This window comes from Ixodes scapularis, unplaced genomic scaffold (genome assembly GCF_016920785.2).
Source record: "Ixodes scapularis isolate PalLabHiFi unplaced genomic scaffold, ASM1692078v2 PGA_scaffold1__304_contigs__length_218370807, whole genome shotgun sequence".
Classification (NCBI taxonomy): Eukaryota; Metazoa; Arthropoda; class Arachnida; order Ixodida; family Ixodidae; genus Ixodes; species Ixodes scapularis.
Window position 1 is genome coordinate 209781361 of NW_024609846.1, and position 26917 is coordinate 209808277.

General features: G+C 42.9%; 1 protein-coding gene across 1 annotated transcript in view; it reads left to right on the forward strand.

The window, feature by feature from the left end:
* LOC8039476 (protein KIAA0100) overlaps positions 1-26917 on the forward strand; it is a 113959-nt gene that overhangs the window by 11459 nt on the left and 75583 nt on the right. Inside the window, exons 12-25 of the mRNA XM_029994568.4 lie at positions 2479-2627; positions 3955-4115; positions 4186-4213; positions 6218-6341; positions 8125-8454; positions 12620-12706; positions 15307-15418; positions 17988-18099; positions 19031-19142; positions 19597-19688; positions 21001-21073; positions 21168-21269; positions 21846-21905; positions 21990-22083. Of these exons, the coding sequence (XP_029850428.2) occupies positions 2479-2627; positions 3955-4115; positions 4186-4213; positions 6218-6341; positions 8125-8454; positions 12620-12706; positions 15307-15418; positions 17988-18099; positions 19031-19142; positions 19597-19688; positions 21001-21073; positions 21168-21269; positions 21846-21905; positions 21990-22083 (1636 nt within the window). The remainder of the gene's footprint in view (positions 1-2478; positions 2628-3954; positions 4116-4185; positions 4214-6217; positions 6342-8124; positions 8455-12619; positions 12707-15306; positions 15419-17987; positions 18100-19030; positions 19143-19596; positions 19689-21000; positions 21074-21167; positions 21270-21845; positions 21906-21989; positions 22084-26917) is intronic.

Sequence of the window (26917 nt, forward strand, 5' to 3'; positions counted from 1 at the left end):
ACAGATACTTTATTAAATCATAGCTGGAAATCTTTTCTTGAAAGCATACTTACGAATAAGAACAGTTTTATTACATGAGAAGCATTTCACACATTTGTGTTAAGGAAAGGAAGGCCCTGATGAGGTTGGCTGGGTAAAACAATGTAACGTGGCAAGCAAAGCAATGACTACTTTATTAATTTGAATATAGCTCAAGATTCTTTTTAGCTCAGTTCTTTAAAATCGGCGGTTGAAGTAGAGTAAAAAACACACGGGATCCCACTACAAGCTTGCATTTCACGGTAACCAATATCACGCGCTCGTCTTGCGGACACGGCAAACTCGGGCTTCGTGGAGCGATAAACGTGCAGGATCCTGCTTCGGGCTGGCTCGTCACACGAACCAATGCCGCAAATCGCACAGTTCAGTCATCGGAAATCAGACGTGGGCGACGTTTCGGAATGTTTAACCTATGGATAATGAGCGAGAAAAGCAGGATGGGCAATTTCTCGGGGGAGGATGTTCGTACTGGATTTTATGGTACGCTGCAGGGAGCGCATCTCGACTGGCGCGTTTGCCGCATCCTCGAGGGGTCCCGAGATTTCTGCCCGATGCCGTCGTAAAAGTGTCGATCTTGCGATCCTGGCGGGGCACAGCTGTGGAGGTTGGTACGGCAGACATCCGACGTTCCGACATACGTCGCTCTGCAGTCAGACAGTTGGTTAAATCCAAGGCAGTTAGAGATGGGACCCCGTGACGGTGGCGACTCTTGCGTCCGCTCGCATTTCGCGTACAGAAAGGTGACGAATGCCACGGTTTCGGTATCTTAGTGTCGTTCGATCGGTCCCGTTGGCTCCCAGCGTCGGCTGCGCTTGAACTTAAGGTGAAGTGAAGTGTAGAGACTGCTCGTCAAGCGTGCTTGCCCCGTCGTCGTGTCAATTTCCAAACAGCGTCGTTGACGTCGGGAGGTAAAACTTGCGAGAAAAATTTGCAAGATAGTGGGATGGCAGCTGCTGTGATAACGCAGAAACTGTATCTTTTTTTTTTTCCTTTTGAGATCACTTGATTCTTATGTCTGCCACATGTCTTTATGCTGTGGCCACAGGGTTACCTTGGCGCTCGCTTGACTTGCATCAACTTTGACGACCTTACGCCAGCAGTCGTGTGTCGAGCTTCACCACTTTGCGATGGAGTGCTAGGAGCAGCGGCTGATACGCTAAGGGTGCGCCTGGGTTAGCGCGATTGGCTTCAAAACTATGCTCAGTACTGCTACAGCCTTACCTTCTTTGATCTTGATTGTAGGTTGACCTCTGATCTTATTAAAAAACTGTGCCAGGAAAGACAGAAAACACTCTGGTCTATATTTGTATAAATACAGCAGTAGAGGGAGTCCCCATTGGCAGTGTCACTCTTAAAGTGCAACTGTAGATTTTTATATTTGTGGATGGGAGTTTTTGCAGTTTATGATATTGGAACTTTGGCTTTGTAGCTTGGGGGGGACAACATATTTTGTCTCTCCCTCTCCCTTTCACACTTGGTAGCTCATTTAGCTTGTAAATATAATTTCCGTAAAATGCCGGCAAAAATCAGCATATCCGCTAAAACATCCATAGCCCTTTTCAGCGGGCTGGCTTTTGCTACCATTTTACAAAAAGATATATATACTGGCTAAATAAACTATTTAGTGTAAAAGGGGGAGGGGAAAGAGGCCTTATCTCGACTGAAGGGCTATGCTTTTTGTTTTTAATATTCATTGCAAATGGAACTTACTCTCACCCGAGCCTTATTTCGAATAAGAATGAGTGTTCATTTGGTGTCCTATTTATTCTTATTACAAATGGTAATAAGTAGTTTGCTTCAGTATCGAAGAGGAGCCCTTAATTATTATGAAAAATAACTCGTTAAGCGATCCAATCACTTTCTCTTATTCTGAAGTGATGTGCTAAAGGATGTTGACATCTGCTTCAGAAAACATCAGTGGCTGTTCCAAACCAATATTCTACCTGCTAGAAAAAGGCAAAGGCTGCTTCCATTACTGTGTTCAACAGATGTTGCTGTCAGGCACTGGAAGGGCCAATTGATCACTGGTTACATGTCTACCCTCACATTAAAGTAGACTGACTCCATACCGCCCCGAGCTCTTGCAATTTCACTTCAGTGTGCAAGGAAGGGACAGTTCAGGCTCGTTTGCTGCATTGAGAGAGCAAATGCAAATGGGATTATATTTCTCGCAATAGTACATGCATTTATTTTAATTTTATCGTGGCTCCCGTAGAACCATTGGCTCGAAAGGAGTTTTGTGGATAGTTGCATGATTTTACTTAACTATATTAGTAATTTCCTTGGCTCGTTACCTAGCTACATCAGATTCCTGCTCGAGTATTTCACACATTTTTGTTTTATTTTGCCTTATTAAAGAGCTTCTTACAACCGATAGAGCGGCACATCGTTTTGCTGCAACTCAGGAGAAGGGGACTGGTTTCTATTGTCTCTTTCTAGCTTCATCACGAGCAAGTGGACATGAATGTGAGGCTAGCTTCACTTCATGCGGCCTACTCGGAAGAGGAGCTGAACCACTGGGGACGGCTGTTGCCCCCACGACGTAGGAGTGCCTCTGTTCCAGCGCCGCACAGAAGCAGATCCCAGAGGTGATGTGGTTTCAGTGTTTCCAAAAGCCATTTGTAATTATCTCGTAAGCCTACATTTATGCCACGCTGGTTTCCTGAAACTACAAGGATGATCATGTTACAAGACAAACATTTAGTACTTTCTTTATCAGCCTTACATTCCCAGAGCCCCTGCAATTATTTGAAAGTGAAAAAAAAGGTTTCTTCAACTCTAAAAAAAAAAATAATATTCGGCATCAGAGATGAAGCCATTTACAGAATGTTTTCAACCCTGGTGATTTATGCACATGGCTATTGCCACAGCCTCTTCCTGAAATGTCATATCTAATAAAAACCTCTTGTCTTGCCCAAACATTTTTTTTATCGTTATTCAAATTTTTGTTGAAGACTATTTGTAGCATCCCTGAAGTCGCAAAAATCTCTAAAAAGCACCCTCTGTTTTTGGCCAGAAATATACTAAAAAAGGCTGAACCCTGGCTGTGTACATAACTCTTCCCTTTCTGCTTTCTTGAATTCAAGGACCATTACTGATGTCCCGTTTTTCTTCATGAACTCCTATGACATTCTGACTTATTCGTTGATTTGACCTAATAATCTTGTATGGGCCTGTCTCTCTTGGCCAGCGGTCACAACCGCTTCAGCAAAACTCGACCATGTAAATTGTAACCTAGCGCAGAAAGAGACGTTGTAACGTCGTAACATGGTGCACGAGTCATTGCTAGAGGAGGCACTGGCTCAAGCTCTTGCCGGCATCTCCACGTGAGCTCGTAGGGCATTTGTGCAAAGCTAAAACAAATTGTTAGAAATAGCTTTATAGCATTTGTCAAAACTCTTGGAATGCTTTCATTTCATATTTTATGACCCTTGTTCTTTTTCTTACCAATTTATGATTATTGTGTTCATACCGCAACAGCCTCCCCAAGCTATGTATGCAAGTGCAGTGGCCTTGGCCACGAACGGCCTGTTGTAAACTAGTGAGCGAGCACCCTCTCGATATGGGGACATAATTTTGAGAATTGGGAGATCGGCACTCGACAGGTCAGAGAACACAAACGCAGAAGGGGCACATGATAGGGCGGGCTTCACCACTTCGCACCGGCTTGCACGCAGAAGAGGCTGACATGGAGGAGCATCTTGGTTAGCTAGGTGGGCTCGGAAGTCCGAGGCGGCCGACTTTTGTGTCTTTTGCTCATTTCTCTTGTGTATCACAAGTAGCGGGTGGGCGCTTTTGTGACACGGGCACATGCTCGGCATTTAACAGTATTGATTTGTGACTTTACTTGCCAGTGGCGCTGCTGAAGCTTTAAAAGCTTGAGGCTCATTATGGTTGGATGCTGTCCAAATGCAGCTCCCTGGACAAGCTGGTCTCGCTGCGAATGCTGGTGCGGGCCACAGCTGAGCTGGAAGACGTCTCTGCACAACTCAAAATGACCGACTGCGGCCCCTTCAGCACCGGTCTCGTGCACGCTCGACTCAATGCCGACATTGGGTCGGTGCTGCCCGTAGCAGGTGAGGATCTGTGCTTAGCTGCATTACTTGTGGCTTACTTAGCCTAACTGTCTCCCTCATGCTTGTGCAGGAAAAGACAAAGGCACAAGAGACATCAGGTGAGAGTTTTCTTTGTAATATGGCATCACTTTTTTTAAACCTCTTGTGCATTTGCCAAGCTGGGCAAGGGCATTTGTTAGGTCTAATAGTGCAAAAGGTGGAGAGCTAAATAAAGAGAGGAATGTTTTCCCTGGGCACACCTTTTGATGGTGCGAAATTATTTTACTTGTATCAAGCTTGGTTATTTAAAAGAGTTGGGCAGGGGTAAGGCTTTTGAAATGACTAGTGAAAAGATTGCAAAGTTTTGTTATTTTGAATATCTGGAAAAGTTCAATTCGTTTTATTTTTCTTGATACCCATCAACAGCCTCAGCGTGGGTAATAACTCGCAGAGGGTTATTTACACATCGGTTAAAAGGTCATCTGATCTCGGAAGGATTGGAACAACAAAATGTCAATAATGTTTTTACTTACAGGATTCCTCAAAATGTTACAAGCAGGTGATTGTGAGTTGTTGAGGTAATGCAAATGCTAACTAAAGAAGTAGGAACTTGAGCTACTACCGTAAGGCACCCCCGATTCTAATGTGCAGGTATGTTTAACTCGCGAATATTGGAGAAATAACTCAATGCCGCTTCTACCATGCAGATAAAACATTAGGGCTGAGCAACACTGCATCGCTGTCACCCTGTTCTTTTTTTGTTGCCGGAGGATAGTATGCGCACTTGCTTGGCACCTTTCGCCTCCACCGTGTAGATCGAAGGCATGTCGAAGAACATGGGCGTTTGGTCGGTGTTGCCAATTTGCCCAACAAGGTCACTGTTCGAGCTGCGGAGCGTTATCACAAACTGCTAGAATGCTACCAGCTTCTCTTTGTAAGCTTCCTAGAGCTTCTGGCAGATGCTCGTTCGCTGCCTCAGTGGGAACTCGTTCCGCTTCCTGAACTTGGTGATCCAGCTCCTGCTGGCTTTGAATCGGGTAATTGGAGCTTTGAGCCAGTTGGCAGACCTTTACCTTGATGTCAGTCGCAGTTCTTTGACGTAGTCTGAAAGTGCGCTGTCCAGCTCCTGAAAATGCCCACGCTGAGGGCTGTTAAAACCTTTTCTTGTGGTTTTACATGCAAAAATGCAGTTCCTCTGCTTTTGCCAATCGCGCATGCCCATGTCTGAGACCCCTAAGGCATGGGAGGCCGCTCGATTTCCTTCTTCCTCCGCCAGCATGATCACCTTCGGTTTAAACGAAGCCTCATAATGAAAGCACTTTCGCTTTTCCATTTTTAAAATCGCAGCTCGAGAGAAAGACAATAACAGAATGGCGAATACCGAAACAAGAAAACATGTGACGACGTGTGAATTGGATTGGACCCACAGAGCTAGCGAAATCCAGCCGAAAGCACAGTGCGTCCATGGTGATGCGGTTAGCCAACCTGTGGTTCCACTTTTTTAGTTTCGGTTTCTGGGTCCGATTGTAACGCGCACGCAGTTTTGAGGACATTTTTTTTGGAAAAAAGGTGAGCGTTAGATTTGTGCAAATACGCTACACAAATGCAAAGGGTTGGTAGGCAAACTAAGCAGTGGATTCCTGCCATGTATACATTTATATAAAAACATGGTCTCTTTTTCAATCAAATGAAATGTTATCATTTGGAGGGAAGTACGGGATATCTATCTCTCAGATGCTCAACAACCAGTGACAAAACCAATGAAGAAGAAAAAGTCACACTCAAAGCTTGTCCCATGTTTTAAATTGGGCCTTTTGAAACTTGTAACTTGCAGTTTTTGGGTGGCAAGAAATTGAATTGATTCATATTTTGTGAGGAGATACTCTGGACTGTAAAAAGTAAAAATTTTAACTAAAAAAAACTAAAAATATTTTTACTTTTAAGTTACAGTTCCCAGCTTAAATCATGCGTTTCTGAGATAATATGCTATTGTTGGGTCACTGTTAAGATTCCTTATCAACATTTTGAGCTGCATAAGGTGGGCCTAGTGAGGGAGGCCACTTGTACAAAAGATAATCGTGGGAAGCTGGAGCATGCAGCAAATCCCTCGTGTACAAACGCAGCTCGGAAGTGATGCTGGAGACTGCCTGGTGCACCCTGAGTCCCGTGGATGTGCCGCGTCCGCAACAGCTCAAGAAGAGCCACTTCTGGAATGTGCCCTTTTCTGTCGGCATGATGTTGCTCAAGGTGGGTCTGGAGCAGAATGGAAAAACATCGGTTTTCTTGAAAAGATTAAATTAATAAGATTTTATTTGATTTAAATTGGGCTAATTTGATTTAAATCACTGTCACTAGAAAGTGTGGATTCTTTACCACCATAGTATGTGTTTTTCAACATTGCTGATTGATTAACCAATTATTCTTATCATTTGAAAACATGGCAGCGCTTTTTGACACAGACGAGAGGGAAGAACAGGTCAGCACAATGGATGTTTCCCAGTAGTGCATTGTGTTGTTCTGTTCTCCTTTCTCGTCAGTGTCAAAAAGTGCTACCATGTTCTCAAAGTTTCGGCCCCAACTCGCCCAACAAGCAGCATCGATCTATTCTGATCAATAATAACAATCCAAAAGAAAGAATTACTGTAAATGTAAAGTAATACAGTTTAATTAACAACTTTTCATTGCTGTAATCACTGCCATACTTGAACCGAAACAACTTTATTTATAAGTTATGTCTAAAATCTTTATTTGATTTTTCTTCCAAGTTCTGACCTAATTGCAATAAAAAAAAAACTTTTAAAAATTTTTTTGCAGTTTTATTTTGTTGCAATAAAACATTACGCATAGAAGAAATGAAGTTCAACGATCCAATTTCCCCAGAACAGCACTTCATTTAAGTCGGGTTCTCAAACGGGGTTCCAGAGAACACAGGGGTTCCACGAGCTGGTCTCATGGGTTCCGCGAACACCCAAATTGTTACCCCCCCCTCCCCTCCCTCCCTCCCTCCCTCCCTCCCTCTCCCCTCTTTCTCTCCCCCCCCCCCCATGCCGCATGCTGCGCGGCAGGACCGTGCAAAGCGCCTTCATCTCACTTTGTACTGACATTACGATTGATATGGTGGGGATTTATGGGAAGCAGCACAAGCGAAATTGCCTACAATTGTGCATCTGTTGCTTCTCGGTCGGCAAATATAGAGGGGGGGGAAAGGGTTCCGTGGCAGTTTTTGAGGCTTCCTGGGGTTCCGTGAGACCAAAAAGTTTGAGAACCCCTGATTTAAGTGATCAGCATTTTAAAAATAAATACAAAACAACTGCACATAGAAAACATAAAATGGTAGACAAACGGTGAATAAAAATTATGTTCGGGATTATTTTTGACGGGAAGGTTTGATTTACATCATCATAGTAAAACTGGTCTGATTTAAATCTCAATTTAAGTCATGATTTTAAATTTAAATCATGTTGATTTTTATTCTTCCCCCTAGTCTGGAATGACTCATGCATTTCTAGTTTTATCATATTTATATTATCATCTGCTGCCTTTGATCTTTCCTGTGGGTTTCGGGGACTTTGCGGGAAAAGTAGGTTGCTAGCCAGAGTCAGATGTAATGAGCAAAAGAATTGTATTCTAACAGCTGAAATATGAAGCACAGGCCTAGCCTTATTTTAAATTTTCCCATTGGTTCCAAATTTTTCTAAGGAAGTGCTCATCCCCACCTCTTATGTAGCAGGCTTTTTGCCTGTACTTTACAAAACATGCAAAATACATTTTCATATTTTTTTTTCTCAAAGGGTTGAGTGCATTTTAGGACGAGCAGAGTACTAATTCATAAAGTTTGACTAGCCTGGTACATGTGTATGGCAAACAAATTTTTCTGAATTCAAACATTGACATGCCCTCCTTCGCTTACGTACGAGCTTTGCATTCAGTAGGCCGGGTTATCTTGTTCACCTCACAGATTTAGAGATGCGTTTCTGTACCGAAAGCAAAGCATTCACACCTCTTACCCCCCCGTACGTTTCTCTCGCAGACAAGACACACCTCCCAGGATCTCCGAATCCAGTGCATGCTGGGAAGCGTCCACGCCGAGGTCAACCCGAGAGTGACCGCCCTGCTGCAACAGTGGTGCTCCAGGATCACTTCGAGGATGACCCTGGGTCGCCCCGGGGGCGCTTCTAGGGCGGCCTCTCCGACGCTGTCGGTGCACCTGAGCCTCTCGGACACCAATGTGTTTGGGGTGAGCTCGGCAGAGACCACCCTGGTGGCCCGCCTGGACACCCTCAACGTTGACTGCGGCACGGGCAAGGTCTACCTCAACATGGATGGATGCGCCGTGGCACCGCTGGCGGTTGCACCGCAGGTACTGGGGGCTGAGCCGTCTGCTTTGTGAAATCCCGAATGAACGCCCTCCCACGGTGACCAGATAAACGGGGGCAACCGTTGCCTGTGGAATTGCTTTTTATTAGGAACGCAGCGGACGCTCAAATTCAATCGCAGCCTTCCTGGCATGCACCACCGCGTCTTTTCTATGTGTTGCCTCGTCGTCCCCTCCTACCTCTTGTGAAAGCACGGAGGATGCACAGACTGAGGCTGTGGAGCGTCGTGTGGGGTGACTCATGACGTGTTGGCACACATTTCACGTTTGTTGACATGTGCAGGTAGTTGGCGGCATTTGGTCGATAAAATGCGTAGGGAGCGAAAGGTGTGGGAGGGGCAACTCGACCCTCTTCGTTTCTGCTACCTTCTCCACTTGTACCATGCCACAGCATGCACACATCTGAAGTCCAGGTTAGCTTTCGTTAAAATGCGGTTTCGCATTGAAGTTTCAGGTGCACAATCTTTAGTGATGAGACAGCACTGTTATATACAGAAATGAGCGATAAACACACTGGCATTCACTTTGAACTCACATGATACGGGAATTAACATCACAGACATGGTAGACTCCCACTCCACGGTTCTAATTTCCGAATTTTTAATTTTATCTCGTGGGATTTCGACGCTTTAAGGCCGGTTCCCACAGCATCATTTTCTGACGTTGCGTCATGTTACGAAAACTTGCGTCGGCTTACGTCGAGAGTCACCGAGACATCTGTGCTTCATGTGAGGTGTGGCAACCATTTCAAGACTGGCACGCGACATTCAAGGCACTGATGTTATGGTAACTTAACGCTCCTGTATGAATAGGCCTTTACGCCGAAAATGATTTTTGATGTGTCTAACAATTGTGACCTCAGTGGGTCCCCCGTGCAGCGGCCAATACTTGCATCACCACTTGACAGCTGTCTGCAATTGCTAACGATAGTAACAAAAAAAAAAAAGTTAAAAAGTCTTGGTAGTTGAATACCTGCATTGAATGACAGCTTGCCAGTGCCGACAACGTGGTGTAACCTGCCACCCAATGCATTGCGGGTCAGCAAATTGAAGTTCAGTTCTTTATATGTGGCGATCAAACAATAAAATGGTAAATGCTCTGAAATATTTTTTAGACTTATCTTGAAAAATCGGTTCTCATCGTTGCATGATTCACTTACCGTATTTAGTTGCATGTTTAAAAAAAAAAACTTTCAGCCTTTCCACTCTGATGAAAAAGAAAGACCAGCGAAACTGTACTATGGTGGGAATGAAGTATTTATAAATGTAAGGATTAAGGCGTGATTGGGTAATTGGTTATTTGAACGATTAAAGAGTCGGACATATAACGATCTGGGGTTGGTATTTATTTCGTAACCAGAGTGACCATGGCCTTGTGATCGCTGTGGTACACCGCCATAGGGTGTACGCTGACGGCAGACACATTCTTCGTGAAGGCGAGGTCTATACACGTCCGATGCCTGGTCGTGGGCACCGTAGGTTCCTTCACACATGCAAGCCCGAAGCGCTCGAGCATAAACAAAGTGAACCACTTTCCCTCCTGGCATGCAATGTCAATGTTAAAGTCACCCGTCACTACGGCAGATGTGTCGTCGCCGAGCATGACCCAGCCGAAGACGTCCATCATGAATGCTTCAATGTGTTTCTTGGGTGTCGCGGGGGGGCACGTTCACGACGGCGACTACCGGACCATCGTGCACATTGACGGAAAGGCTGGATAGCTACCGCCATTTATGAGCAACGGCGGCAACTTGTGTCGACAATTGTTTGGTACCGGACACGATCCTGGGGAACCTAGCTCTAGCTCCGCTGTAAAAATTTATGTTTCTATCTGCCCTAGATGCTGAAATATCCGTCCAGCAAATTTGCAAGAAGTCCGAAATTTGTTTTATGAAAAAGCATTGTTTTAGCATCAACACCAATTCAAATTGAACCCGCATAGGTATTATAAATTGATGTAATGGCACAGATATTGATCCACAAAATTAAAAACTGGGTGGATCAAAATAAACATACAGTAGGCTCGCGATAATTCAAACTCTGATATTTTGTACTTCCGGTTAATTCAAACAGATTTGAAAATTTTGGTTGTCCCGCTATGTTTTTATTGTATTTATAAGCGATTCGATCGGCGTTTTCGCTTTAATTCATACTTTTTGTTCTCGCGGCCCCAGTGAGTGCGCTTCTTTCCGAGCACTGCTGCGCTGCAGAGAAGCAACACCCGCAGAGCGTGCTCCCCCGGGTGTTGCTTCTCCGCGGTGCACCGGTGCCCGGTGAGAAGCACACTCAACGGGGTTCAAGCTGGCACACATGGGCTCTGAAAACGGGCACCACGCAAACATTTCCATAGTAACTTGCGCAGATGCTGTGACGTGGCGGCATGGCATAGGTCCACGTCACAGCGTCCGCGCAAGTTGCTATGAAAACGGTCGCGCATTGCCAGTTTTCATTGCTCATGTGTTCCCTGCCTAATAGTCCACATTAGACAACCTCTTGGCCTGATGAACAAAGTTAATTTTGTTTTGAGTTGTGATCTTCTATCTAAACAGTCCACGATAAACACATTTTTAAGGGATAAGTAAACTTATGTTATACATCTCACAATTGTTTTATGTATGACATACCTGCTTATGATCAGTATGCCTATGAGAGGAAATCACTAAGTATCTGCTTTGTATGTGTAGTCATTCATATAACATATCATAATTTTATCTTGCATCATATTTAGACAAATTTCTGATAATTCCAACTTGCGATAATTTAAACAAAATTCGTGGCTTCTTGGAGTTCGACTTAATGAGTCTACTGTATCCTCGCTATACCCGACATACACTAAATGCGTTTTACGGACTGTAGTCCGCACCCGGTGTTCTGATGTCTGCAAAGACAAAGTTCGGTTCTTTCACCAATGTGTTATGCCTGTACTTGCTTAAAATTAGGCCAATGTAGAGGAAACTGGCAAAAATCTGCTTTGTATGTGTAGCTATCCATGTAACAAATCATAATGCTGTCTAGTATCATATTTAGATGAATTTCTGATAATTCAAACTTCTGATAATTCAAACTAAAATTTGTGACTTCCTGGAGTTTGAATTAATGAGTCTATTGTAGCTGTTCATTTTAAAATCACCATTTCAAAAGAGCAAAAAAAGGTATTTTTAGAGATCTCTCGGCATCAAAGACCCATGCCCCACTCTATTAGGAAGTTTTAGCGAGTCGTTTCGACACGAATGGTTCGTCCACGAACGCATTTCCGACGCCACTGCGCTTGTGTGCACGAGTCGTTGTTGGCTTTGAGATGCTCTTCTCATACTTTTCGCCCACTCCGGCCGCTGGAACCTCACCACAAGCAAGCCAGCATTGTTGACTAGTCGGGTAAAAAAATAGACAGCGGTCGGTTCAACGGGTGACTCCGTCGGCCAGAGCGTTAGGCTTGGATAGCGGGAGGCGATTTGCCATCCTGCTATTCTTTGCTTCATTTGAGGGATCGCACTAAATCATTTTGAGGACTGCTCACAATGGTAAGCGATTGTGAATGCTGTAAACTACGGATGTGAGTAAGTTTTCGTGATCTGGTTTGACTAGCTGCTGTGGTGACCGCGAGCCGACGAAATGATTTTGTTCGACAGCACACAATGTGACCGATCGTTAAAGATGACGGAGGCGCATCACCTACCTTTATGGTTGTTCAGACATTTTTTACTCTATCTAGCTTCGGAGCCCTTGAAATTCCGACTGATAAATATTACCTCAGCCATTTTGTTTACATCAGCCATGCGCCGTGAAACTAGAGCCACAAATTTGCATGCTGCAGAACGATTCACATGTTTACTAAAAGATGGCACTGCCACTAAAATGCAATCATCGTCATTGTTTACACTGTTGCACCAGTTTTGCGATTAACTAAAATGTTATACTTTACGTATGGTTTCACGGAACAGAGCAGCTGCATTGTTCATTATTTTGTAACCATGTGATTCAAAAATGACTCGCTAAAACTTCCTATTAAGTTATAAAGAAGCCCCTCTTCAGTGCAGCCAGGGAGCCCTCAGGAAATAAGCCCTAATGATGCATGTAGCTGAGCAGGAACATTCTTTTTTGCTTTTCATTTTGTTGCTGAGCACTTACTTTGTATCTGACCTTCATTTCAGTCTTACAGCTGCATTCCTGCGTCGGAAATGAAGTCCACAGCTCTCTACATGAAAAGTGTACGCATGAACTACAAGCCTGATCACAAGGTGACTGTTTTTGAAACCAAAACCTCTCCTCTTTCTAGTTTTACACTTATCTAAACCTTGTAGTGAGAGCAGACGTTTAATGCGCCTCTGTTATATGTTGATCAACAGTCAACATATATCAGTGGCATGAGATTCTTATTCCATTTAATACCTTAGCTGTTTTTGGCAAAGATTAAACTATAACACAGGGGTGCATTGCACATGGCCTCTGTTATTGTAGGAGCCTCGTAGTTCACTTCTTCATTAAATGGTTTCTTAATGCCCAGAAAGAAATCTCCCATGTGCTCGACTATAGGAGCACTTCAAATGAAAACTTAAAGCTTGATTAGGAACATATAAAAAACAATACTTTATGGCATTTTAGTCTTCCTTTATTTCTTAAAATGATATAGATAAGCTTTAAAAGTGGTATAAAGTTTTAGTATCAAGTTAAATAATGATTGGAGTCATTTTTTAAACAGTTGTGTGAATGCCTATATGTACACAGTTTCCAAAGTGGCATCTTTGCATGGCAGTGTGGAGTTTCGGGGACGGGGAAATTATACTTGCAAATGCAGAGTCCACCTGTATTATGTCTTCAAAACGATGGCTTTGATTTTCAGACCCTGGTTAACATAAGCCCTTCAAAAGCACAATACAGAAACAGCCTTGTTTGCATGCAGTTTACTTTTGCCAAAGCCTTGAGGCGGCTACATATTTCTTTCTTTCTTTACTTCTACCGCTTTTTCTGCAAATTGATGGTCTTGTCTTCTAGACATGCCCAGCTCTATTGTGACTGAGCATTTTCTCTTGACGGTATTCCATTCAATCAAACTTGTTGAATACTGTAAACGATTCAATTTTCGCTAAGACCTTATTTTCACAAACTTTGCGACTTGATGAATATCGTGAAAAATAGAATCCACAAATATGTTTCCCTATAGTAACAAACACATAGCATACCGCACTCATCGTAAAACATTTCCGAAACTCTCACTTCACCAAATTCGCGAACTATTGAGCCCATGGAAATAAAGTCATTTACAGTGCGCTGCAAGGGGATATAGAGAAGATTGATTCTATGCACCATGTAACTTTAACAGTGATGCGATTGCTGCTCCATTTGCGCCAAACTGCGCCAAAGTGCTTACCCTGCTACATTTTGCCAAAATTTGAGAAATTTGTGACAGCATTGCGCCAAAACTCAATATCACTGAATTGATATCTCTGAAAATGTAATAGCCCAGGCCCTGCCGCACGACCAGATTGTTATGGTAGGCTTGTGTGAATATTCCAAACTTTTAATTATTGCGTCAAATGATGTACTATATTTGATTTCTTGATCAAATACTGACAGTACTGGGAAGTTTCTCAATATTTCTCAGATGCGTGGTCTGTTCTGACAGGTTAGCTAGCTTTGTTGAGTGCGCTTCTCACCGGGCACTAGTGTACTGCAGAGAAGCGACAACCGCAAAATAGACATTGCGATTTTGCGTATCTTGTTTTGCTGCAGCACACCCGCATGCTAAGGGGAAAGCACTATTTCAAAGCGGGACGTGACACAATTTCTGAATAAAGCTCTAGCTATTATATATATAATGGGCTGCAATATCCTGGGAATATCTTTTTCAAATTCGAGATTTAGCAAGGATACTTGAGTATTGTTCAAATATTTGTGTGGACTGCTCTATAGGTTAATTTTTTTTATATCAACTCACTTGTTAAGTTATTACCTTTATATGGCCCCATATCTGTTCGATGGCACAATGAACACACCAAATTAAAACTGACTTAGCTGGAGCAGTGGATGGGAGTTTTGGAACAACCGTAACAAGTTCGTAGAGATTATTTTTAAGAAGGCATATTTATCATTTACATGTCGATTTTTATTATGAAGTTCTACACATAAAATGTTATTTATGGTTATAATCAGGTACAGAAACTTTGTTTTCCATCTGACTTAAGAATTGCAATTTTTGTCAGAACCTTTAGAATTTGAACAAAGCTTCAGTTTGGGTGCTTTGTAATATTCTATTCTAACATTAATATATTATTTGCTGTACCCCTAATTTTTTACTCGAAATAACTGTGCACTGCAGTTCATCCTGTCCCTCATTTATCAGCCTCTTCTCAGCATGTTGGGTACCTCTTCACATAACTAAGCAGCTTGTTCCGTGTTCGAGGAAATCGAACCTCCATGCAATTGATGCTAACAAAAGATTGCACATAAGTAGGAAAACAAAATAGACACTGTCTTTCAATTGGACAGGCCAACACATGAACTTGAACATGTTTTTTGCACTGGTATGAAGGAAAATGAAATGTGTGCTTATGCTCCAAATGTTTTTTGCTGCTCCGATATTGACTTTTGGTTCCTCCAAAAGATGCTCCAAAATGACTCGCATCAATCAGATCAATGCTGTAAGCAGCCCTGAACTTATAAAATTTTGAAAATTAATTTCGAGTTAGCGTGGATTCACGCTGTACATGCTGCTTTCTGATTGCCTGCTTTTTATCTTTGGACAAGGACCAACGTTAAGGCAACACCTGCTTCTTTTTGGCTTTGGTTTGGGTGAGCCTCAACCTGGCTTTAACTGTGAGCAATGCTTGCAATCTTTAAGGAGGTGCACCTACAGCTGCACGAAGAGGCCACACTCAGCTGGAGCACGACCCTGCACATGTCTGCGCTCACCCTTGCACAGGACCTGGAGTCCCTGAGGACGTCCTTGAAACGTGAGTGAGGGAAACTGGCCACACTGTCCCTCTACAGGGAGGCATCGAACACCGTTGTAAGGGGCCTTAAAGGGTTTTTGAGAACATCTTTTTATGCTGCTAACTCAAGATATGCACCCTAAGCATCTTACAAATTCAGTAGTACAATCATACGGGATCTTTTTAATGTAATGGCATTCTTTAGCTAAATTCACCCGTTTTTTGTGATACGGGATCTGGCCTCGAATGCGCCGTGCATATGTGTGGTACACGTATGTGCCACGCATATGCAAACAGTCCACATGCGCATGACATCCGCATAGGCAGGTGCTGCGCGTATGCAGACATTGTTTTCCTAGAGGTTGTCCCTGAGGTCGTCCTAGACATCGTCCTCTAGGATGTCGTAGATGTCGTCCTTGAGGTTCTCCTAGAGGTCATCCTTGAGGTTGTCCTAGTGGTCGTCCTAGCAAGCAGGTAAACCCGCGCCACACGTACACAGTGTGCACACATTCACATTTGCACCAAGCTACGAAGCAATTATTGGTCTGAATTGAGTTGTTGGTACATGGTCAATGGTGGTGATGAAACAGCTTGAATATTCAACAATTATACAGAGACAGGACAAGACACACACACGAAGATGCAATGATGGGGGAGAGACAACTTGCATATTAACGCTTCCCATGAGCAGTCATTTTTGCCACTAGCTTTTTACTCAATAAATCGTGCTGCACTTTGACGCGTTTTTGATGTGAATTTGTACCGTATTTGCACCGTATTTACTCGCGTACGCGTACCAGTATTTCTACTTTCTTTTTTTCCCTCGCATAATGAACGCACCTCTAATTTTCGGATCCGAGAGTCTTGAATTACATTCAACTTAGCTAACCACCAAGCCCACCAAGCCATCTCTTTTTGCCGCCAAGCGGTCAGGCCAATTCAAGCCAAGCCAAGCCACTTTCGTAATGGCTGCAAGTGCATAGTTGCGGAAGAGATCAACCGTGAAACGAAGCGGTGTGCGCACTTGACGAAGCTTGGGTCGAGGAATTGCCCAGCCCTGGACATTCTTTGCGTATCAGATGCATTGATGTCAACAAACACATCGTCGTCTGTGATCTGCTTTCGGACAGTAAAATCGTTGAAGTGGTTAGGCCTAAGAACAGTTGCATTGCTCTCCGTGCTGAGTGAGCTTCGTAGGGCACTTTTCCTTCAGTAAAAGGCACGCCGAAAGCGCCCTAAAAAGGTCAGCAATTTATAAAGCATGGTTACCCCGACCAGCCGTGAGTGTGCCTCCATCAGCGGAGACATGCCACAGGACCTTGCTGTAACATATTTACACCTAAAGTGACATTTGCGCAAACTGTTTAAATGCAAAAATTTTATCCCACGAAATGTGTAAATTTTTTGGGAAAAAAAGTTTCTTCAATATGCGAGTAAATATGGTATATAGAATTTTGGTTATATCGAATTATTTCACAGTCCTCGCACTGTTCAATATAACAAGGTTTGACTGCATTGTTGCCAAACGAAATCTGGAAAAAGTCTGGATTTGTGCTCTCAACCCTGTACATGTTATTATATATCTTATAAAAAAAATGCTATTAAAAATGCTAAGAATTCTATCAGAATGCTAGCAACATGTCCCTTGTTCTGTGATAAATCTTAGTAAAGGAGCATTTTGCTATGTTTGCATGCATTTTCAGTAGAAAAAAAGGTCATGTATGATTTTAATTTGGGTTTTCTAAAATGCTTAGGACACATGGATTGAGTTGGAATAAAGGGGCAATCTCAAAACACATTTTAGTGCCTTAAGGGGAATCAATGGTAGGTAAAATGAACCAAAAAAGTGATACTGTCGAGACTGGTTATAATGAAATAGCGGATATAGCAAAGTGATTTCCAAATCCCATTGACTTCGTTATAACCGGTCTCGACAGTAGTGTGATTTTGCTGTCTAAATATTCAAAAGTTCTTGGAGACACTGTCCTCCAAGTAGCGTGCTCGGATGAGCTCTAGAAGACGTTTAAAAATGAAGCGAACTGTGACTATTCACTATTTAATGCAGGCTTTGCTTGCATCATCACTTTAGATCTCAAAACAAACAGAAACCTACAGAAACTTGTTCCTTCGCATAAAATAGATGACACATATTATTTTTTGTTCAACGGGGCTAACCTGCCGCAATCAACAGTTAGAAAAATGTGAATGTCACAGCTGATCTCAAAGCGAATATTGAATAGTGAATTATTCGAAACTACTATTGAAAAATAATGCGACAAAACGGCGCAAAAAGATACAAAAGGAAGCGACAAACCGGACAGGACAGAGCGCTGACTCGCAACTATGTATTTTTACTGATAGACAAGGAGAATGAAAATGTACATTCCACGTGGAATGTGCGTTTTCTTTCTCTGAAAACACATACAAAAGAATCTGAAAAATTTGAGTCTGTTTTCTTAAAATAAAATTGAGATAATGCTGAGACAAGCTGAAGCTCTATGTCAGCCTCCCCTCCCCTTAGCTTTTTGCCATCTAAACGTGCACACCACAAATTTGACGTTTGGATGACCATGTCTCGTTTTTTGGGCAGGTTCTGTCACGGAAGAGTCGCCCAAGAGCAAGGAGGGCTCTAAAGTCCGGGCCCTCAACATTTGCTTCCAGGGTGTCAATACCTTCGAGTTTGTGTTGTCACACAGCCACAGGTGGGTAGTGTGTCCTCTTACACTCTTTCTGTCTCAGTCACAGTTGCATGAATGAAGTGCAAGTTTCTTTAGGCATTTTCCCTCTTGAAATGCCGCTTGATGTACACACAAGAACATAGCTCCGGTGGGCAAGGAACAAAGTAGGGTGCACAGAAAGGCACACAACACCCTTCTCCTTTCATGAAGTTGAGCATGATAGTGAGCTTTGAACTCCATGTGAAATTAAATGGGGGGAATGAGGGTCATTGGCCACCGTACACGGCAGGAGTGTGCATGCAGGTAAAAGAAATAGAAAGCCTCAATTTCTTTGGAGCCTGGTTGAAGTTTCTGCCCAGAAGGGAAGAAAAACACAAGAAGCATGATGCACATAGGCAAAAAGATGAAAAAAAGAGGAGCAAAGATAAACGAAAAAGGCATGCGCAGCCAAATGCATCACTCTGACCGCATTGAATTTAGTTTTTTAATGTAACAGCCGGGAAGGCAAGTTTATCAAATAGGAAACTAATATACATATATTTCTATTAATGCTCAATAGGACCAGCATTCCTGAATGTGACTGCTGGGAAAATGTGTTGACCGAGAATGTATCAATGAGGTTCTAGGGTAGGAAATGACAAATTTGATCACAATAATTGATGTGAAACTAAATTTACCATGGGAAGCTACTAGCCAAAACAGCCTTGTGAACAGAAAGTAGGCTTTTGAAATGAGATGATTGAAAAAGACAATTTTAAGTTTTTGTGGTCATTGTGCACATGGGGTTGCCCAGCTTTGTGCAGTGGTGTGGCCTTGATCAGCCAATCACTCAGCTTCTAATTGATTGTCAGGCATGGAATGTCATATGACCATAGAGGGCTAAGGCATAGCTTGGATGTTGTACAATATCTTGCCTGACAGATTATGTTCTATCAAACCTCACATTGTATTTCAGAATCCAGTTTGTAACTTTGGACCTGCACATTAAAGTGAAGCCTTCACAAAAGTCTGTTCACACAGAAAACCTCATAGTGTACTTTGACGAGCATCCAGTGTTTACATTCCAGGTGAGTGTTACTTAAGAACACTTCCCTCCTAGCATGCGTAATATAAAGCACATGCTACCCTTGACTGTTTCTCAAGTAGGCTAGCGTTGTGTACTATAGAATAGATATAGAATAGGCTATGCCTATCCTGGCCTATTCCTGCCAGAATAGGCACAGGGTGACTGTCCATCTAGAAAACCTTCAGTCATTAAGGAAGTTTAGTGAACCTTGATGCCCACAAGTTTTTGAGAGAATCGTTTTATAACCGCCCAGATTTTGGGCCATTTTTTAGCCAGATGTCTTGACTAAAAGCCCAAAAAGTTTAGGGGTAATTCCTAAAGTCGTATATGGTCAGCACCCTTTATAAGTTGCTGTGGGGTATAGAGCATTGCCCTGCTTGCCCTTTATGTCGTGTTCCTGAACCTGTGCATGTCAGAACTGCTTCTAGTTAGAATTGTATGCTTTTACCCAACAGCAAGTACAGTACATGGCCATTCCATCCGGTGAGAAGTCGTCTATTAATCGGAATGCAACCAAGGGACTTTCCCAGCAGCATAACAAGCTGTGGCAAGTGTTACTTTGGTTTATTCTTCTAAAACTGAAGCAGTTCATCTTGTTGAACAGATTCAAATTGTTGAGGGAATCTATTGTACTTTTACTCGTAGAAGGGGTTCTAGTTTTCGTTTGTCTGATTGTTTGCAAGTTCACAGTTCCTTAATGTCCTTTTGCAGTATTCATTGCATAGTAGAGACATGATCTATGTCATGCAGTTGTTCCCAAGTTGTCCGAGGCATGCTGGCATGCTTGGATAGAATTGTAGAGTTCTTTATGAACAGATGTCTTCAACCAGGCTAGTTTTCGGCTGTCGTCAAATGTAGAGTGGGCACTCATGTATGAGCTTTGCTTCACTTGTATTTTTGAAATGTTAAAGTGGAGGAAGCGTGCATAGATGCAGCCTTTTAAACAAGCACCCACCTCAGACTTAAACAGCTTCATCTTGATTTTGGTGCACACTTGCTCTGCCTAAAACACTAAAGACAAGTTCAACCTTTTTAATGTTTTACAATTGTAAGAACTATAAAAACACCAATATCTTTTTTTTAGCACTTTTTTGTAAAGAAAAATGTCTTCAAAGAGGAAAAAAAAACTATTAGGAGAAACAAAATGTTTGTGTAATCCTCACCTTCATCCCTTTTCGCATAATTCTACAACAATCACCCAAATCTGATGGCATAGTTGACTGATTGTTCTAAACATTCTCCAGTAGTCAAGAACATGAGTTGGCACGTGCCTCCATTGTGACTGTACGTCCATCTGAGCCACCCTTTCCTTCATCTTCACACTTCGACTGTGTTGCTGCGGCAGCTTTTGTTCACTTTCCATTGCGTGATGGGGTCGCCATCGATACTATTCTTTATTGGTGCTGTTTCATTGGTTTCCGACACTGTAAAACCTATTTTGAATTCATCACTGTATTGGCAGCTTTGGAAGTATACCATTGTCAACTGCAAACTGTAAATTCACTTCATTTTCCCCTTAGAGCACTAGAGAGAAAGTATGCCTAGCTTCATCAATTGCACAACAATTTTTTTTTAACAAATTAGTGGTGCAAAAGGTGGTGTGTAGCCTCTAGTGTAGTGTGTAGCCATGGAGTGGAAGTATTCAGTGTCTCATGGACATTTTAAGAGTTGAAGCATAAGACAAAACCTACTTCTTTGTTTTATTTTTCAACAACTGGTGCTGGTGTAGTAAGCACAACATACATAGTATAGAATTACAATTGAACCGCTTTGTGCGAGCCACATCCCAGTAGAGGGGGATGGAACGTTGCTTTTAGCAATTCTGCTGGTTATAATGTTTTTCTCCTGTCTCCTTGTAGGACCCTTGTCATTGACGAAATGCAAGTGGTGTTTCCATACCAGTACAACTTTGCGGAGGTCTTCAGTGAAGAGGTATTCTTTTCTTAGACACTGATACCCTATCGAGACCGCCAAGTTTGGTTGGAGGAAAGGCACTGCTCAACCTTACTCTGTGTTTTTCTTCAAGGCCGTCAACATTGTGAAATGGATCAAGTTAGTTCACAAGAGAGCCAAGAAGCCCTTCACCGAAGATTCTCCTCTCCCGTCCGATTTCTCCATCAAAGCCAAGGTTGGTAAAATTGGGACCCATTTGCCAACGGGTTGTGCATGAGGAAGGACTGCTCATTTGCACTCACTCTGCAATACCCTCGATGGTGAAGACAAGCTTGTTAAACAGATTTTTATGTATGTTATATGTATGCTTCTGCACCTGTTAGAATTAGGTCACAGCATAAGGCTAGTTCATCTTTTTTTTTTTCCCCATCAAGTATGGAAATGCTTGAGAAAAGACTTTCTGGAACGAAAATGTGTCAAACAAGGTGCCATCCAAAACTTACAGGAATTTTTCGCTTTGTTTATGAAGCTCTTGTGGCCGTGCAATTTAATGCTTTACTCACCTGTGTAGCTTTCCCTTTCACCTTCTTAGATTATAGGGAATGCTTGCTTGACGAATCAATTAGGTAGGTGGCGTTGGTCCAAAGGATGTGAGATGTGTTTCTGGTGATGTGGCTGCACTTGAAATGGCTCTTAATTCTTATGGAATTTCGGAATTATATGCACCTAATTTCAATCATTTACCTGGCACTACATATTTGACTACACTTCCAGAAACCTAAAAATTTGTAATCTTTTTTTCTTTTTTAAGAATTTGACTGTGGAACTTGGAGATGATCCCTTCGAAGTCAAACTGAGGAACAACTATGAGGTAAAGTTTTTGCTTTTCGTTTTTGCTTTTGAGTGTTTTAACTATTTGACCCTTATGCATTAAAAATCTTATTTCTTTGTGCAGCTGCTAGAGGATGAGTACCACGAGAGCCTCAAGAGAAAAAAGATGCTCGATGAGAAGATTGAAACCTTCCGAAAGACTCATCTCATGCTTCCAGGTAAGCAGTTGAGTGTCGTCTAGTATTCCAATTCCAGGAATCCCTCGTTATAACGAAGTTAATGGGACAGCAAAAATTTTTTATATAAGCAGTAATTCAATAAAAGCAGTAGAGCTGAAAAAATAGCACCAGCAGCCTTCCAGATGGATGGGAACGCTGAGGAACACTCTGACCGTATATTTAATCTAACAAACCTTCGTTATAAACGACAAGCGGCAGCTTTACCGAGTAAAAAATATATTGAGGGGGAGTTTGCCGATAATTCGATCCGGGCATCAGTTCTGCTCGAACTGCTCCAGGCATTGCAAAAACACTGTCATCGCTGCTGCACTCCACTTAGGTTTGAAGCAGCCGTAAGATGTTTTGTGCCTCCGCAGTCATCGGCGTTTCCCGAAGTGCCTTTCTGACGTCGCTTCGTGTTTACCCTGGCCGCACACAAAGTCATCAAATAAGGACAATGGGGACATCCGCATCGACAAGCGCGAACAAATGAATTATCCTTGGTGGCTTTGCTGACATGTTTTCACACACTCCTGTAGAGACCGTTGCAGCTCTGGGAATTGTGCGCCGGGCGATCCTTGACAATTTTATCTGTGTATAACAAGGTGTTCATATTAATGAAGTCCATATTAGGGAGTTATGTCTGTATCAACAAGCTTCCTCTCGTTTCCATTGTCTTGAGCAAAATAATGTTTTATTGCCTAGCTTTTGCAAATGAACTTAATTTTAAGATATTAGGACCAAATTAACCAATCAAGCAGCGGCTGCTTGCTGTTTAAAGTCCCTGATTTCTGCCATTCATTTCAAAATGCTCGATATATCCCAAGTTCCTTTCAAATTGATTTCTATAGAGAGCTTCACATTCTGTGCAAGTGAGAAGAGCCAGTTTACAAACAGAAAGAGATTTCATAAAAAATGTTCTCAGTTTACCTAGTTTTCGTGGAAATCTGAGCAGCAGCAATTGTGCCATCAGTACAACAGTGACTGATTTTAGAGGAATGATGCAGTTTATAATCCTCTTTTAACATAACAAAGTACAGTATAGACCACTTACAATGTAACCGCTTATAGTGCAGGACCGGGTATAACGCGGCTTTTTTAAACCACCGGTTCGCCTCCCATAGAACTCCATGTAATTACATACCGCTTAAAATGCAGGCGCGCGAAGGGAAATACCGGTTATAGTGCGGTTTTCGGAACAGCCCGGCGACCGCGCCGACTGACCGACGCAGAGAGCACGCTTCCCTGTGCGACACTAGATAACGGCGCGAGCCGCAAGCGGCACTCGCGGGACAAGGAGGTTGCTCGAAGAAGCGGGGAGAAGCGAAGAGAGAGGCTTCAGTTGCCATAGTGACGGAGGGACGCACGCACGTGTCGTTGACGTGCGTGCGTCCCTCCGCTGCGTTGGGAACGTTGGAAACAACCGCAACGACAGACCAATCGCAGATCGAGGAGAAGTGTTCGCGCGCGTTGCATGCCGGTCGCGGGCCGGCCGGCCGGCTGCTTCTATCCGCATACATGGCGTCGGTTCTGATCGTCGACGTAGACAACATGGTAGAAGCTCATCGTTCCGTGTAAAAGCACTATCCTTGACTGTGAATTTTCGTTGTGTGTCACTATAATAACCCAGCACATACTAGAAGGGAAGATCCACCTACTCGTGCGGCGATGTTGTGGCGGCACTCTCAAGACGGCAGAAACGCCTGTGTCGTCGTGTTTGTTTACTTCGACTACAGTGGTGCTTTCTAAGCATTTGTGTTTTCAAACATCGCCCGGATTTCTTATTTGGAGCATTTCATGCCTGTGCTCAAGTTGAAGGTAGCATTAACAGTAACATTCAGTGTGCAAGCAGGATTATCTCGCACTTCATAGAGTGCAGTCACTATCTCTCATTTAAAGGGATACTTCAACAAAATTTGAAATATTCCCGTCGTGTTCAAAAATAGGTTGAATACGATCCACAATATCCGTAAATGACAATCGCACGTTTGTATTTTGAGCCTGGTGGCTGTATTTTTCGTTATAAACGGCCCACTCTGGCAAGCGGTCGGAGAAGGCCCAGCGGAGACCACATGACATCCAATGCAATCGTGACGTAGGTCGTCTCAGGACGAGCAAAGCTACGGCGAGGCTGACGTCGAGAGGATGGCCTAGTCGTTCCAGCCACCGAAGCGGCTGCTTTTGTACAAATTTTGAGTGACAGGTTAATCTTCTGTAATCTTGTAGGGGGACAATAGCGACTTCTGCGACACACAAAAGGCATTCTCGGGAAGAGGGGAGTTCCTCCTGCCCCTCTTCTCTCGTCGTGGCCGGAGGCGAGACAACCCCCGTCACTAGCTGTCAAGGTTCCTAGATGCGCATTACAAGCGAGGCGTTAGCGACATCCACCAGGTGCTCTTTGCTAATCGTTTAATTCGTTTTAAAATTCCTTTTCGTGACTTTTTTAACAAGATATTGGAATGTTCGATGTGATGCTGCTTTTTTAAACACATATAGACCAAAAACTGAGCGCCGAAATTTCGTTGTATTCCGGGAGCAGCATATACGTTGCAGAGCCACAACAAGTTATAGTAAGACACTTTTTCTTCTTGGTGTCATTGTCAATGAAGCACTGCTCCACCTGCTCCCTGTACGCTTCCCGGCTCATTCCAGAATTGAGCGGCTCTAACTTCTCTACTCCTGGCATTCTGGAACAAGGCGTGGTCAAATGGCAGCAGCTCAATTTTTCTACCTTACACTAGCCCAATTAGCCATTTTCAGTCAGTTCATTTCTACCTCATCGCCACCTTAATAGAATCCGACTCTTCTGACATTGTTCTTACACTCTGCTCACGAATTTGTCTCTAAACCGGTTTGCTTGCTTCTGGTCTGGTCTGGATGTTGTGGGCAGGGGAGTGACATCTGCGCCAATTGCGTCATTTTGATACAAACCCATTTTTCTGCGCCTTGTTGCGCCAAAAACGCGAAATCGGTTGAAATTGCGCCACACTGCGCCAAAGTAGCTCAAAAACAACAACAAAAAAAATGTTTGCGGCGATGCTAGATTTAGCGGGAAACGAAAGCTTGGTTGGCAACATTCAATCTCATTGTAGTAAAGTACACGGCACGGGTACAGGGCGGCGCAAACAACCGCCGGATTCGAAGATTTCAGCTGTAGTACCCTTCTTTACCTATGCTACGTGGTTGTTTCCCGATTTTCCTACTATTTTCTGCCAGTGATGTTCCATGCAGGGAATTTTCCCTTTTTCATTGAATTTCCGGTCTCAATTTTGGTGAAAAGGGAAATGGGAATTTTAACACGTTTGCAGGGAATTTGAAGGATTATTGAGGGAATCCGAGAGAAGCTTTAGAGGGAGCTAAACACACTAAACAGTCAAGTGGTCCAAAAGTTTTAAGAAGAGAAAGAAAGTTGTGGTGCAGGAAAAAGGTGTCTGAACGACTCATTTTGAAGTAGGTTGAGGAAACTTCTACTTAACTTGAGGTGCATTCTCCGCGTATGTACTTGTACATTATTTGAAGTAATTTTTTCTGGTACTTTTTGAGCAAAAGTGCAACTTTCGACTTCAATACATTCTCCAAATTTGAGAAAAAGAAAAGTGTATTGTTATGTAAAAACACGTTATTGTTTTTCAAGATGTCAATGGGTAATTTCTTTGAGTGAAGTAATGGCGGCTATAAGACCGATGCAGATAAGTGCCTTATAAGTGAGATGAGTACTCCGTGGCTACTTTATTTTGGAAAATAACTGATGCACCCTCGATTACCCCCATGAAAGATTATGTTAAAAAGTACTTGTAATTTACTTTTGAAGTACATGATATTTATAGTACTTTACCTGAAGTAAATTGCACCCAATATACTTACTACTTTACTTGAAGTATGTAACCTCTCATTTGCTTTGTACTTTACACCGAGTACTTTTTAGATGTACGTTAGCAAACACTGCTAAATGGTATATTATTTAGTTAATAGAAGTATAAACTGACCACCTTACCAAGAAGCCAGTATAAATTTTCACTCATAAAACTAGAAATCTAACTGGAATTGTTACTGGAAACCTGAAATCCCAGTTCCGTAACCCACATAGCGAAAAGTTGTACTGGGATTCTCGGTAGGGCAGTAACATTTTCTTCTCTTTAAACATGCAATTTCACGGAGCTTTTGTGGTAAAATGCGTGCATAGTGGCCTGCATGGCCACAGAAATCAGCTGATGCGAAAATAAAGGCATCAAATGCAGGGAAATATGCAGGGATATTTCAAAATTTTGCGGGGAAAAAGTACCTCAAAAATTTTTGAACCTAAGAAAGGGAATTCTTGGACTTGGTATGGAACATCACTGTAATTTCCGCTGTCATTTGTGACTGCATGCTACCGGTGTGCTGTCACGAGGTCTCGCTGTCTGGCCGCAAGAGGTACGACGCTCAGGCTATCAAGATGAGCAAGTATTTCTTGCGTTTTGGGGATAGACCTTTTCTTAGAAGTGCTATTGAGCACCTCCATTGTGTAATTGTACATTCGTGTCCGTAATCTTCTCGTCAAAATGGACGGCGCCGGGAGTACTTTCGGTTATCCCACACGTGCTTCTAGTCTGTGAACAATCGAATGAATCGGTCACACGCCCATATTTAGCGTGCATGTGCTGCTCATAGCTTTCCTACCAATTTACCTTGGGACTCACTTATGTGGGGAGTTTTTCCTATCTGCACGTGGTTTCTACGAGCGTCCGATTGATGTCTGGTTGTAGTAAACCATGCTTCCTTGTTCATACTCTCGAATCACCGCTATAAAAGGTTCGCACTACATGCGCTTTGGCACCAGTTCGTATAAGCTTGA